At 42.4% G+C, this 16,441-nt stretch overlaps 1 protein-coding gene across 2 annotated transcripts in view; it reads right to left on the reverse strand.

Moving 5' to 3' along the window:
* The window catches only part of DENND2D (DENN domain containing 2D), a 964,922-nt gene that overhangs the window by 118,250 nt on the left and 830,231 nt on the right, over positions 1-16,441 (reverse strand). For both annotated transcript variants that reach the window (XM_069633670.1, XM_069633672.1), the window contains exon 10: positions 11,605-11,689. In XM_069633670.1, the coding sequence (XP_069489771.1) occupies positions 11,605-11,689 (85 nt within the window). The remainder of the gene's footprint in view (positions 1-11,604; positions 11,690-16,441) is intronic.

Below are 16,441 nucleotides of genomic sequence, written 5' to 3' on the forward strand. Positions count from 1 at the left end.
GACAGGGGCAATTACGGCCGGGCCACTTCAGCCTGGAGTTGAGGCTGTAGATCTGCTGGAAGTAGTGAAACTCCAACACGATCGGCTACTCCAGGTGGAACTCACATTGTTTAAATTGGTTGCGAAGCCACAGCTCACGGAAGATCTGTCACACTTTTGTGGAGCTGGGGACTCCACCAACAATGTTGAGCTTACACCTGACAGTCCTTCGGCTCTGACAGCTATCACTGATTGGTCTCCCAGTATCATGTGAGACAGTGGAGACACAAATTGTCCAAGAAGGAAAGTACTTCCCCTCTCGGAAGGCGAAGAAGTCATTTCTGAGAGCCCAAAAACGTCTAAACATTGCGAAGGCTTCCCAGAAGAAAATCGGCAAAGAAAGTGCCCAAGGCTTTGGGTAAGCAGTCTGACATTGCCACCATTGACGACCGGCGCACCCTGAATAGCTAGGACGACCAGACACTAGCTCTTCGCGAGTTGAGTGAGGAGAGTAAGAAACACCTGCAGATAAACGCCATAAAATGTGGCAATGTGCAGGTGCTAGGATCTAATCCATTGCGGTCTCTATCTGCCAAGTCCCAACCGCAACTTCATTGCTTCTTTCCTAAGATCGAAAGCAAGAAAGCCGCAACGCGGCCAGCGGGCGAAACAAAGCTTGTAAACAATCCAAATCTGGCTTCTGAGTTGCTGCCCGTGATTTCAAACGTGGTAGAGCAGCCCCCTGCATTGGTAGTATCTGACCGGGCTCCACAGGAGTGGCAAGAGGAGGCTGCACTCGCCCCCTGTTCTGAAGGCGGGCAGTCACCCTCGTGTCTGCCTCTTCCATTGTCAGCTAATTCAGGGCTAGCACAAGAGTTCCACCAGGGTGAGACTCTGCCAGTATCCTTGTCTTTCTTGGAAACCCCGAAGGACATGAAGGTGATACTGGGCTGGATCAACAACCCAGCCATTAATGGTCTTGCCAGGCCCAATAGGTCCTTTTTGATGAACTCTTTCTTTCAGATTCCATCTCTAAGAAACCTATCATCAAAGGACCTAGATTGGGTAAAGCTTGCTTCCCATAACAATTACAGAGTATTATCCAGAGTCCAATCACAGATCATAACAAAGCCGATTCTTGATTTTACTGACGACTTCGAATTGTTAGGACTCACCCCTTGCCTTTTTACGGACATGGAGTGCGCTTGGGCTTTTTGGACTTTGTTATATACAGGGCTGAGATTTTAATACTACAAGAAACCATGGCGCTAGACGCCCTCGTGTTAGATGGGTACATTTGTTTAAGTGCCCCTGCACAACGCTCTTGCTTGGGACGTCCTTCCGGAAGTACTGCCATTCTTATTAGTAATACCCTTAAGGTGGCTTCACGCACTCTGGAAAGATCGGAAGCATATATTCTGGTTGAGCTAACCTTTGACAACAGCAAAATTCTCCCTTTATTTTTGATGTCGATATATTGGAATCCGAGTCACGCCTCATTGGACTCGACTCTGGAGAAGCTCAATCGAATCCTGGGCTATGTGGCACTTTACAGCCCAAATCATGAAATCATAATTGGGGGAGACTTAAATTCGTATTTGGAACTCGAAGGTATCCATCGTGCTGTCAATCAGTCGTCCCCTTATGTCCTCCAAGCTCAGGCTAGAGGGGAGCGATGGGCTACCTTCCTGGTAGCATGGGGTATTTCTCCCATTCAACTTTCCTCTGAGACTCTCAAAACGTCTTGGCATCGTGGCACCTCGTCATCTCTTATTGACTATGTGTTTGCATCAGCCACTTGCTCAGGCCTACTTGAACCCATTCAAATTTTAAATGTGGGTCTGAATGACCATCGGATGTTGACCACCTACTTACACCTGAGGCTTGAAGCGTATGAAAATCTGGAAGCTACAGCTCTGGTCGAAAGTGATAGACACATCTTGTCCGTCTGATGGAACCCCACAATTTGTCGTAAAATGGTGTTTCGCGTTAATCGAGATCTTGTTGTTTCTCGCGACAAGCTCCTAGTGCCGTGGCATAGGGAGAGAATCATCGGCTTAAATCTAAAGATGATTCGTATGCACTTGGTGTGCCTCTCTAAAGAAGGGCGAGCAAACAACTCCCAAAAAACTGCGCACCCACACTGGCAAGAGGTTGCTAATTTAAAAAGACAAAAAAACATCGAAATGCGGAGCGTAAGAGGTACCTCGCTGAGTGCAGTAAACCTGAAAAGAGAAAAAAACTTCATTACTGCTCGCTTTAAGCATAAAATCAAGCTTCTGCGATTCGCTGCCTATAATCTTGCCAATCAACAAATGGTGGAACTGCTATGTACGAAAAACACAAGGGAGCAATGGGCAATTTTAAGAAATCCACTGGGCAAGGTCGACAATCGTATGATGGCTTCCATTTCGGGTGCGGAATGGAGGTCCTTCTTCCTCACGAAATACAACTTACCAGAAAAGCACAAAAGGTTGGAGTCAGTGAAACTGCAGTTGGAATTCCCCTACGTTTGTCCCTGGGAAAATAAGGACATCATTTGGGCAATTGGATCCTTGAAGTTCTCAAAGGCGGCGGGCCCGGACGGGCTACCTCCATGCGTCTACAAGGATGACCCGCACTTTTGGGCCAGCCATTTGCTTCCCTGGTATCACTCAATATACCGATCTGGGAAAATTCCTTTATCCTGGCTCTCGTCGATTGTGATCCCAATCCACAAAAAGGGAACCTTAAACGATCCGGCAAATTTTAGGCCAATAGCCTTAATCGATATTTCAGCAAAGATTTTTGCAAGGCTGATTTTGTGTGAATTGGAATCATACGTCAACACCGCTAGGATTCTTTAAAAAAATGCATGTCGGTTTTCGCAAAGCTATGGGCACACAGTTAAATGCATCAATCCTTGCTCACTTACTGTCAACATCACATGCTTACCCAATTAGCACGATTTATATGGCATCTTTAGACCTATCAGCAGCATTTGATAGTGTACTACGAAATAGACTCTGGCAGAAGATGCTGTCCTATGGTATCCCCCACAAGTTGGTTGCAATTATAGCAGCACTTCACCAAAACACCTCTTACAGGGTGCGTATCAACCCGGCGGGCTTGCTGTCCGACAGTATTCCGACAAGAATTGGCATTAAGCAAGGCTGTAACCTCGCTGCGATACTTTTTAATCTGTATCTCGCAGACATTGAGTAGATATGGGAGGGAACAAACACCTATGCGGTAAACTTAGGTAAGCTACGTCTCCACTGGCTGGCATTTGCCGACGACGTCATTCTATTTGACAAGGTCCCATTTGGGTTACAAAACAAACTTAACATCTTTTATGAATATTGTACCCAGAACAATCTAACCATCAACTCAGCCAAATCCCATATTATAACTTTCTCATCTAAGAAGAAAAACATGAGATATAAGTATGTGGTGAACTCCCATCCAATTATGAGGAAGGAAGAGATCACCTACTTGGGGTACCAGTCGTCAAATGGCATGTCTGTCGGCAGGTGGCGCATCGTGTTGATGACCAAGCTAGACCAACTATCTGCACAAATGAGGATTATTTTTGTGAGGTATTGTAGATATTCGCTACTGCCCCTTCTTGACTATTATACAATGAAAGTAGAGCCTATCTTGCTTTATGCATTGGATATTTTCCTAGTAAATCTGGGCCCGTTACTAAATTCTGTTCAAGGTAAGATTTGGAAAAGGGTACTAGGCCTTCCGGGCTACTTGCCAAATTTAATTCTGATTCATGAATTGGGACTCTATCCTTTGGCAGAGAAACATCACTGGCGGTGGCTAAATTCCTTCAATAAAATGATCTCTCCTCCTGTTAACTCTCTGTACGAGGACTTCGGCCTAATGCTCACAAAGGAACATCCGGCCTCTATTCGTGACTTCAAGTTGTGCATGCTGTTAATTCTAAAATCTATGAACATGACGCAACAGGATCTCATCGATTGTCCACGAAAGGTTAAAGTTTGTTTCGTTAGGAACGCTTGGGCACTTAATGCGGACCTAATGTCAGGCTACTCATCATTCCCTTCTTATGCAAAATTTCGGCAGGCTGTTTTGCCCCTCTTGCCCTACCTTTTGTGCTTTCCTGACCTCCATGCAAGAAGGACATACATGAGGTTTCGGTTGGACCTCATCCATACTGGCTCTCGCATTTGCAACTGGTCAGGCTACAAGGAGTTGTGGCAGTGGGATTGCTGCAGGTTTTGCTCTAGGAGTGGAGAATGTGAATCCTTGGAACACCTGTTCATGTATTGCCTCCATTTTGACCTGGACAGGTCTTGTTGCTTGGGACCTTTTTTGGATTCATCTTCGAGTAACGAGCGTCAGTTGGTTTAGTTGCGCTGTATGTGGGGAAAGTCAAATGTTATTATACTTGCAACAGTGAGACTTGTTAATAAGATTGAGAAAGTCCTATTGTCCTTAAACAAATCAATATACATGAGGAAGGCCAATAAGGCCGCAATAGGAGTCTCACAGAAGGTTGCCACTCCATCAAATACTTCATAATGGGTTTCAAAAATGCTTATTAATTAGAGGCCTTCTATGATTTTATTGTGTGATGAGTTGGTTGTATTTTAGATTCTAAATTTTAAATTTTGCACCTAAAAGGCCTGGATGGAGTCATTTCTTTTTAATCGAATTGTATTTAATATCTGTGTTTTGTATAAAACAACACATTGTGACCTGATTTTACCTTGTAAACTGACAACTGTAATTTATGAATTATGTAATGTATGTAGTGACAACATTTTGTAAAGGTGTAAAACATTTTTTATTTTTTCTTACTACCAAAAAAAAATAAAAAATACATCAATTTGCAAAGTTCAGCTGGGGGAACCCTGGTTGTATAGATTGTCACCTGCTTATTGAGGCACTGGGCACATTTTTGAGGGTAATTCCAACATAAACAATATTCCTCCTTTTTTTTCTTAAATGAACTGGACTCAGAATAATAATCAGAAGAGACTCCACCTGAACCAATATTTTCTGTATTAACTTTAGGACACATCCTGGGGTCTCCATCAAGGTCTTCAGACTCTCTAGCAAGATTTCATGGTCTACTGTCTCATATGCTGCAGATGGTCCAGCAGGTTTAGAAGTGCTGGATTATTCTAGTATAGCGAAGCAAGCTGGTTCTCTCTGAAGTAAATTAAGGCTTAATATGTGCATCATGTAGGTTCGAAAGACAGTCTTACCTCAATCAGGTAAGTTCCCACTTTTTTGATGACGGGGGGATCAGAACTCAAATGGGAACTTTAATCAAAATACATAAAAAAAAAAAAAAAAATGAGACTTATTACCCCTCTTTACGCCGCCTACCTATTAGAGTGGTAATACTTATGGACTACACATAGGTGGTTTTAATGACTCCATAGACCATTAATGGTAGGACCAACAGAGATCAATATTAAAAACAACTGATAATAAAACCAACTGATTTATTAATTATCAAAAGTAGATAAAATGAGGTGTATCAAAACAAACATACATTTTTTTTTTTTTAAATCGGACTCTCTTTTTAAATTCTTTATTTACATTTTACCAAGCAAGAACATGAAAAAATAAAATACAAAGCGTCAAGAATCACACAACAGAGCATATAAAGCCTTACCAATAATAACAGGAGAGAGAAAGAAAAAAAAAACCACATAAGAACTAGTACATATTCAAGAAAACATCCCAGACCTTGGCATCCAAATGCATTTCCCCAACCTTCTGTAGATCACTCCTTCAATGGCCACCAAACGAGCCATCTCATCAATCCAATCATCCAACTTTGGCGGGATTCGGGATTTCCAACACCTCAAGATCAATTTCTTACACATTGAAGCTCCCCTAAACAAGAACTTTTTGTCAGACATGGAAAAATCCTCAAGTAAGGCCCCACTGTAACGCTCACCTGATTCCCGTAGAGGCGCCGGTCTTGACTGGGCGTATACCGTATCTTCAAAGGTGATGTGTAACACACGGCTGGCTCTTTGGGCTGGACCTCTGTGCACTGTATGTCTGACTCGAAGGGTAAGATGTCTGCAGATAGAAAATATGGGATTAATGAACTGGGTTATTGAATGTCTCTCTCTTCTTCCCTTTCTCTTCTCCTGTAGAACCCCAAAGGTTAACGCTCTCACCTTAGGTAAGTGAACGCCGTGCTCTCCATCTGCCTCGGGGCAGGGTGCTGTAACCAGTTTCTTCACTGGATAAGGGGAGCAGGCCTCTTGACTTCAGAGGACTGCTGTCCGTCGTTTACTGCACGAACGGTAAGTTTCGAGTAATTCTAATGTCTTTAAAAGTCTTTAGTAATGATGTCTCTTGTTTTGCAGGGTTCCGGCGATGGCGGATGACGGGCTGAAGTGAGTTGAAGATGGAGACCGTGTGATGAATAGAAGCGCCTGGAAGCACATAAGTAAGCGCTTGTTGCCTGCTTCACGATGCGCTCTGTCTTTTTATTTTGCAGGTACAAGTTCGGAGCGGCTGCAGGGTGCCGGAATACCCACTGGGTTAGATGTGGAAAGGAGTAATGGCACGTGAGTATTAAAGTTCCCCAATGTCTTTAAACGCACCTTGTTTTGTCTTTCAGACGCGGGATGCAGCGCCGAAGGCCTCCGGAGCGTGCGAAGAGTTGGTAAGCTTTTGTCTTTCAGATGCCGGAATGCAGTGCGAAGACCTCCGGAGCGCACAAAGAGTAGGTAAGCCTTTGTCTTTCAGATGCCGGAATGCAGCGCGAGGCGTTGGTGACAGCCGATGGACCAAGTAAGTGAAGCGCTGTCACTGAAGACCGTAATGCTAACCTGTTCTTTCTTGTCTTTATAGGTGTTGCTGAAGACTGGATTCAGGATGGTAAGCCTTTTTCCTTAGGCCCAGGATCAGATGCAGAAGACATGATGAGCGTTCTGCTGCAGAGGATGCAGAATAACGCAAAGCAAGATTCATCCATCGGCTGTGGTTTAAATAGCCTCCTGTAGTGCTTAGGTGTCTCCTTCCATAGCCACACCTAGGTAAGAAAAGAGTTCCTGCTTTCCAGAAGAGTTCCAGTGTTCTGAACCCAGGGAGTGGCTCCTGCCCCACCCAACAGGAAAAGTAGTTCCAAACAGAAGAGGATCAGAGGCTCAACTGGCAGGCAAGTAAGCAGCATGGTCTGCTGCAGGTAAGTCCACCCAAGCATTATGAGCCCAGCGCTTCCAGCGCTGGGACTGGGCATATTTATGAGCCTGGTGCCACTGGCGCCAGGACTGGGTCCAAAAGGTCCCAATTGGGACTGGTTGGCACTCGGAACCTGGGTTATTGATCTGCTTCCAAGGGAGTTGGGAAAACCCTGACCTTTTGGAAGCAGAGATCATGACACCCACAACCCAAAACCATTGTTTTGAAGTCCAAATCAATACTGCGATTTAGGACCTGTAGACATAGTACAGACCTCCTGCCAAAAACCTCTGACCCGAACACAGTCCCAGAGCAAATGCTCGAGACTGCCCACCTCCACATCACAATACCAACACACATCAGAATCTGACATGCCTCTCCTCTTGAGTCTCTCCGGACACCAATAAACCCGGTTGAGAATCTTAATTTGCCTAGCGCGCTCGCACAAATGAATCGAACAGAGGTTCACATTTGCACACAATTCAAGCCACACATCAGCAGTGATCTCACAACCCAATCTCCTACTCCATTCATCCATTAGGCCAATCCATTAAATTTGTTTTTAAATTAATTTGGACAGTCACATCAGTCCATAAAGCAGACAAGCTTGCTTTTTCCAGAACCCAACAGAGGTGTCTTGTGGGGTTGCGAGGTAATTTTACACTGCAGACTTGCTTCAAAATATGTTGGTTCTACCGGAGTGGAAAAACTTGCTCCCCTCTGTTCAGTATCCCGGTTGGGGTTTGAATCCCAGAGACGGGAACGTATCACTGCCACACCATCTCATCCCGCTTACGTGTCTGTCCAAATTAATTTTAAAACAATTTTCAGCACCTGTCCAAGTAAAGAAGAATCAGTACTTTTTCCATTCATGGACTTAAGATCAGAAGTGACATCACCTCTGAACACGTTTGTGCTAATCCAGGGATTGAATGTGAACCCGGAGGACTGCGACCTTTCAAACTACATTTCTCCTAAAAATCATGTATGAACATCATCTTGGGTATAGATGAATTACCAACTATATTGAAGAAATGTTGTCCTGAAGATGGCCTATAAATTTAGAGGCGAAAGATACTAGGGATTGTGTCTAATGTTTAATAAAGCTGAAACAGGTCGACAATCTGAGACACCCACAAGAATAAGTTTGGGCTCTCCCGATACAAAGTCGTTATCAATCTGTTGTGCTGTTTTGTTCAACCCATTTCTAATTTGTATATTTAACATTGTTTATGTCTTTACACACTTTGTTAAAAAGAGATGTTTACGTGTGTGAATCCTGACAAATGATATTTATATGTTTGTTTTGATGCAACTAATTTTATCTTCTTTTGATAATTAATAAATCAGTTGGTTTTAGTATCAGTTGTTTTTAGTATTGATCTCTGTTGGGTCCTAGCATTAATGGTCTATGGAGTCATTAAAACCACATGTGTAGTCCACGTTTCGAAAGACGACTGATTGTTTGGCATGGAGGAGAATCTTGCTACGATAAGGGATTTCAGAGAAGGGCCAGTGAATGGCGACAAACTTTGGGTCAGATTTTTCTTTATAAAAAGAAATGGCAATAATCACATTTTTGAAGGTTGAAGGATTTTCCTATGGCCTGGGGGTCATGTGCTTGACTGATGTATGTATGTATGTATGTATGTATGTATGTATGTATGTATGTATTTAGTTTTTGTATAGCGTCGGTAGCCCGCGGGCATCAGGGCGCTTGTACATAAAACACTGATACTGCAGGACGGACAACACGTAAGAGACGGACGATGAGAACAGATAGTTACTGCCTAAAAGAAGTCCCTGAGAGATGGCAATCGCCCGAATTCTCATCTAAAGAGGCGTGTCTTCAGCATTTTCCTGAAGGCGGAGTGGTTAACTTCAGACCTAAGGGATTTGGGGACGCTGTTCCACAGTTTAGGAGCCAGCACAAGAAAAGATCTGCCCAGCCCAGTTTTTTAGCTTAAACTTGGGCACGTGCAGGAGGCATTTACCACCCGAGCGTAAATTTCTACTGGGGTTGTAGGGCACTATACATGTTTTCAAGTAGGCAGGCGCTGTGCCATAGAGGCACTTGTGTACCAGGCAGAGAGCTTTGAACTTAATGCGCTCTTCTACTCTGAGCCAATGCAGAGCAAGCCTCTCTTCATTAACATGATCTTTCCTTTTCAGATTTTTCACTAACCTGACCGTGTTGTTCTGGATCACCTGACAACTAGATAGATCCTTGGATGAGGCCCCCAACAGCAGGGCATTCCCGTAGTCGAGCCGTGAAAGAATAATGGCTCTGGCTATCGTTGCCCTGTTTTCCTCATTAAGCAGTGGCTTAATTGCTTTCATAAGCCTGAGATAGTATGCTGTGTTTTTTTGGAGGAAACTAGTCTGGGCGTGAGAGTCGACCACTGAATCGACCATCATACCCAGAGTCTTCACCTTTGGAACCACCTGAATAGTGGCGTTTTTGATTTGGAAAGAGTTGTACTCTGCCCCTAGTTTTTCCAACTGACGACTGGAGCCAAACAACATCAGTTCGGTTTTTGAGTCGTTCAGGCACATCCAGTTTGCCTGCATCCAGTCGTCTATTAACTTGTAAACCCTATTGAGCACTTCGCTGTCTGTGGCATGATTCCTACCCCCCAACTCCAATATGAGTTGGGTATCATCTGCGTAATTTGTAAATGACACTCCGGCTTTCACCAGAAGGCTACACAAAGTGTGCATATATATGTTGAACAGCATTGGAGATAAGCTAGCCCCTTGAGGCACTCCGAATAAGATGTCACAAGAGTCGGGGAAACTGCTACCCCAATGTACTCTCGCTTGGCGGTTGGAAAGAAAGGATAGGAGCCAATCGATAGCTCCCTCGGAGCAACCAACATTCTCCCTAAGCGCCTTGATGAGAAGGTGGTGATCCACCAAATCAAACGCGGCACTAAGGTCTAAAAGCATCAGCATCCCCAATTTGTTATCATCCAGCAGAGTCAGCATCTGATTCTGCAAGTCTAGCATGTAAGGCTGTTGAGTGTCCTCATGTTAGGAGAATATATTCAGATGGATTGTAGAGGGGATGTGAGATAGTTGAGGTTTTTTGATTTGGCACCGAGTCCTTCACTGATCTTCAGCATTTTGTTGGCTCTAGTAGAGGTCTTCTTTATTACGCTGAGCAGTGGCAAAATTAGCATTTTTAAAGGGCAATTACTGTTTTAATATCACAATGCTTTTTGAGGTTTGCCAGTTGAGCTGGTTGCCTTCACAATGCTGATCATATAGTCCACACAACCACTCTGTAGTAACAACTAATGGCACATGTTTCGTGCATTGGGCCATTTTGTCTTTTTTAACCAATGCTCCACCTTCCAGGCAGCCGTATTAATTGCTGCAATAACAAATTAATCCTTGTTGAGCTACCTTGGAGTGAGGATTTACTTTCTTTAGTTTAAGTAACAAATTTAACAGACACGTTCATTTAACTGTTTTGGGCGTCGATTGCAGGGTATGGGACTTTTATAGGCATGCAAAGTTGGGCATTGAGAATCCCTTTTTAGCCGCTTGACTTTCAGCATAGTTGATGCTGCTGGGGATGGGTAGATTTAGGAGGTGTTCTAATGGTGGCCTTACTGGACCCACAAGCTTATTTAAACTTAAATTCCATTACTTTGGGAGATGAGACTTCCCACTTTTCCCACAGGACTGTTCTGCTTTCAACGCAGTCCCTCATTTGGACAGGCACCAGCAAAGAAGTGCCATTACAAATACATTCTTGTCTGTGTTTTATTGTAGCTATTAGCTCCTTTTTAAACGTACTGAATAGTTTGCCTTCAGACCACAACCAATCTTGTTCTGCAATATTGTTGAATCCTGGCTGTCATGTTGCAGCCCAAAAATCTTAAGTCAGTTCCAATTCTAACTTTAAAATATCTGGGTCAAAATAACTACCTGTGAGGCTTGCTTGCTTTTTGTTTCTTCAGGTGACACGTGATACTACCACACCTCAAATGTTACTAATAACTCACAATAACCAAGGGTGCAAAATGTGCACTCGCTTATAGCCATTGGCTAGTGATATTTGAATCTTGGCGAGCAAGAAATGATGTGATGGGTGTATGTATAGAATTGAGATGGTGAGCGACTTTCTTTTATTTATGGCTGGCTATTATCTTGCAGCCTGAATTTATGCACCCCGTTTGAGTTACCATCTACCTTAGCATGCTTCTAAGAAAAGTGAATTTTTGTAGGATGCGTACAAAAGCACAAATAGTTTTATAAGAAGTTTGGAATAACTGTCCTTCATCCTAAATATAAATAATAAAGTAAACACATTGAATCATCATCATGAGCCTCACCTCATTGGAAAGGCAGCACTTAACTCTCCATGTGACAAAACTGAAATAATATATTTCGAAAGGTTCTGAATTAAAAGTCAATGAAATGTTCTTTTGTTCTGTTAACAAAACTTACTTTGTGCTTCTATTTTCTGCTTGTTGAGGGAAGAAAGCATCTCCTTCTGTAGCTTCAGAGGTACTATATGTTCTTCATCTCCATCCTGTTATTACAAGAAAGTTACATGCAAATTATGAGGCTTTCAGTATTAGCAAAGTGGTAAATAAATAATGAGTGCTAGACATTTAAAATTGAAGAGCTCCAAAAGGTTACACAATTTTAGAGTTCTAAGGAGGAAATTAATGACTTCCTTGTTATACACTATGTTTATTTTACTCTGCAGAACACAGAATATGAAGCTGCCACTATTATGTTTCAAAATATCTTTTTTTAATTTGTAATGGAAGACAGCAAGGGTAGCACACTAATTATTGTGGATGATTACCAAGCAATTGTCTTTTCATTCATCCCTTGAACCAGAGGATTCCATGATGTATATTATATATCTTTTTAATTAAACCTTTTGATTGTTTTAAAATAATCACATAACAAAAAAACTGTTGTCATTGCTTGATCAGACATGAGCAGTCGAGTATCTGGAGAATCAATGTAGCAGCAGAGAAAAGGATAGATTCCATCGTCCAACAGGATATAAGGAAAAAGCCAAAAAAATAACAATACCCTTCAACCCCCCCCACCCATCTACCTTTTGAACTTTTTGGGGGCAACCCCTAGCATGGCAGACCTGTCTCTCAAGGGATATACAGCTGTCCACTTCAGCCATCCAACGGCTTAACCATGGGCGTTCTGCTGCACCCACATTACTGTTATGGTATTCTTCATCAGCCTAATTGTTGTAGACAAAAACACTTTCTTGTATTTAGTGAACCCCGCTTCTCCCCATATACCAAGCAGCACCAATTTCAGTTCTAAGGGTACCTGAACCCCCAGTAGTGTGGAGAGCGTGTGTATACATCTCCCCCAAAAAACCTGTCTCTGTGACCAGTCCCATACCTTGTGGAAAAAAGTGCCCCCAAACTCCCTCACTTCAGCCAGTTCTCACCTTCTACTTTGCCCCACTGAGCAAGCGCTGGTCTAGAATAATAAACCCAGTGCAGTATCTTGCATTGAATGAGTCGAAGCTGGGCCGTGTGATGAATCCTACAGATCCCTCACTAAAACCCTATCTAAAGTCTCCTCCTAGGTGGCCAGGAAAAGGCAGACGCTTGCTGATCCAGACCTTGGGGGTGGTGTACTGCGGGAGGATCACCGGGGAGGAGACCAGGCCCAGGGTGGTGAGGAGATCCAGTGGAATGAGACACAGTATTTATCCTTTAAAAGGGAGAACCTTTTAAAGTTGCCAAAACAGGTAATGATGGCCTATTCTCATTATGATGTATCTGAACCACATATAAGATCTGTGGCTATGGGCACAAATGACATAGAACCTGAACAACCCCTAAGAATAGTAATACCATTCAAGGCACTTCAGGATAAACATCCTCCTTACTCCCAAAGGTATATTGGAAGGGAATATAAAAATATCACCTTAAATAAACTGTCTTCATCTGTAACACTGAATGCTAATAGTTCATCACTTAATAACTTTAAGGAAATAAATGTATCCTTAAAACTAAGAAGTTACTTAAAAGAACTAACTTTATTAAAATAGACTACAAGTCCCACAATCCCATAAGTACTAGGACAAGGAAGAGGGCTAAAGAGTCATGTTGCAATTAAGCCCAATAGCCCACACCCGAGGGAAGCTGAGAGGCTTAAAAGGCTCACTCTGGTGCAGGCAATTAGAAGGAGCTGAACTGTGCCTGAAGTGTATGCAGTCGTAGCAGAAGCAGAAGAAAGAAGGCATGATGTTGGCAATCCATGCAAAAGTGGAGAACCAAAGGGACACCAGGACTTCGATGCAGCAGATTTCAACTGCTTGTCCTGAGAGGGTCTTGTTCCCTTAAACTCGGATGTGCAGAAAGGCTGCCTTTCCCCATGTGAGCCTAATTGCAGAGACTGCACAGCGGGAAGCATGTTGGAGATCATGGTGAGAAGCTGCAGTAAAGCTGTGGGTCTCAGGAGCGACAGGGGCTTCTTAATTGAGTGGCTGGACCATAGACAACTTTAGCGAGAAAGGGTGGGTATCTCAAGTGAAGCCAGAAGTTCTGCAACACACAGAGAAAGGTACCCAGAGACCAGTGAGCTGAAACCAGGCGTTCCCATTCCTTGCGCGAGCACTGCTGGTAACAGTATCCAGCTAAATAATCACTCACATATGAGCAGAAGTGGTGCAAAGTTGATTGTTGAGTCTTTAACAAAGGAACACTTGAATTGTAGCACTCACGTGTGATCCGGTATTCTTTCTTTCATTCGCTTGAAGAACAAATGCTATGAAAACATGAAGTGGTTGCATGTGCCTAATTATGATTCTAGGAGGAAGAGTAGCCTCCGAATCTTTATTAATGCAGTCAACAATTGCTAATAAAGAAAGTCAAACGTTTAAACATTGTTATTTAAGTTGGAGCGAGTAAGCATTGCCCAAGCCAAGAGTGAATAAGGTATTTCCCCAATTGAGACTGAAGCCAGATTTTCCCAAAACCAGAGAATGGTCAAAACAGTACTGTGAGCCAAATAGAATCCAAGCATTACCTAAGATACAAGTGTGCAAGCATTACCGGAAGTCAAGAGTGGCAACAAAGCTTCTGGGTAATCATTCTAGCTAACAGTAGTCAGAGGGATAAAAGGCAAGGTTGGGGAAGGGAAACTTGCTACTAATAAACATTCTTTTGAGTTGATACAACCTACAGTGCCAGAGATAATGGTAATAAGAGAGAAGTCTGTCCTAAAGGCAATTCTATGTTGTTGTTGGTGGTTGCAGATAGAAAAACAAAGAGGCTGGGCCTTTTGAAAAGGGGTATTCAATCAGAGGAAGAGCGCCTTATCTACTTGAAGGTGTTCAAGTACCAGAAAGTGAATCATGTCATAACCAAAACCTATTTAAAGCCACAAAGTACTGAAGCTATAGTGGTTTCACAAAGTACTGAAACTGTGGTGGTATCACAAAGTACTAAAGCTGTGGTGATGTATTTAGTTGTCAGTCGATTTGAGACTTCATTAGCACAAACGAAGGTGGAATACTATGAGGCAAAGAGTAAGTCCTCATGCTAAATTCTTATGGAAGCTGAAGTGGAAGTAGAAGTGCTGTGAAGTCATCCTGACAAGGATACCTACTGTAACTCATAATCTTGTAAAGAGAGACATACTAAGTGTTAACCAAGAACTGTGTTTCATTACCATTTATACAAGTTATATTTCCTTTGAAATTAGACATTTCTTCTTGGACAACTGTATGTGGCTCGGAATGACATTGGTGCTATCTTGAGGAAGTGGAAAGTCTATGTTTCACCAAGGAAAGCTTTTTCTGCTGTTGGAACTTTGGTTAACAGAACTATACTTTAACTTTGAAGAAGCCAAGAACTGAACTAAGACTGTATCACAGATTACAGATTTCTTTGTTTCCTTTTTTCTTTTGAACTGAATTGTTTTGAAACCTGGGAATGGGGAGTTCACCCAGGTTACAGAGAGAGACTGTGAATATCATTGTTGATGTTACCATTAATAGCCATCTATTTCTTTATGTATTCAATGTTTAAGTGTGAGGGCCACACATCCTGCATTACAGTATCTCCCTTCAGTTTTGATAGGCAGAGAAACCCTTGTCAGAGTAGGGATTGTGAGGCGTTTGATAATATTTATAATTTAATAAAATGGCGGACGACATTTTACTCTTAGACTACACACAAAGTTGGATTGCAGCATTTATTAAGCACCCTAACTGAATATGCACAAATAAATGACTTGAAAATAAATCCCAATAAATCAACAATAATTATATTTAAGCACCTGCTAAGAAAATTAAAATCTTTCTTTTGGCAACTGGATAACTCACTGATTTCTACCTCTAAAAAAGTAACTTATTTGGGGAGTTAACTAGCTGCTTTTCCAACTAAAGTCCACCTACTTTCGTCCATTGAGCTCAAAATTATGAATTTAGGTTCCCAAATGAAAAAGATGTATTCCCAATATTGCAAATTCTCTACTCTCCCAGTTGTGAAATTCTATATCGGAATGGTAGTTCTGATTATTGTGTTTGGTATGGAAACTAATCTCCAAGCTTTTGAGATCGACTGGGGGAAAGTCAAAGCCAAGATTTGGCGTAGAACTCTTACACTTCCAAACTACCTCCCTATCTCATGCATAAGGTATGAGATGGGCCTCACTTCATTGCTGGCAAGGATGGAGTGGAAATGGGTCTCCGTGTATAGGTCAGTTCTAGACACTCCAAAATCATCTCTATATGAGGAGTTGAACATTTCCATGTATAACTCTAATAGTTTGTTTCTGAACAAGTTAAGATCTAAATGCAAGGACATTATCTCAGACAGTTCTATTGAGATCCTGCTACAAAATCCTCTAAAAGTAAAGGAGGGAATGAAACGTATGGACTGGACCAGGACCATAGGGAAAATGTGAATGGCTAAACTATCCCTGTTCCTTACTCTAATAGATAAGCCTAGGGCCTCACTACCAGCATACTTGAAGAAATGTCCTGCCCCCTTTACATGAACAAAATTCTTCAGACTTAAATTAAATATCTTACCTACTCTGGCAATCCAGCATACTAGAGACAAAGAAAAGTATCCATCGAACATATGTGACAGGTGCAATGATCTGGAAGTACAGTCAGTTTTCATTTGCTGTCCGAATGCACAGGGACTAAAGCAGAGAGTTCAAAGATTCTCGATATTTACATACGATGCTCGACTACTAGACACATTCATGTTCTGGCAAAGACTTTCCTCAGGAAATGAAACTTTTCTCACAATAGAGGTGGTATGTTTTCTCAAAGAAC

Source organism: Ambystoma mexicanum, chromosome 13 (genome assembly GCF_040938575.1).
Source record: "Ambystoma mexicanum isolate Mex_15411 chromosome 13, UKY_AmexF1_1, whole genome shotgun sequence".
Taxonomy (NCBI): domain Eukaryota; kingdom Metazoa; phylum Chordata; class Amphibia; order Caudata; family Ambystomatidae; genus Ambystoma; species Ambystoma mexicanum.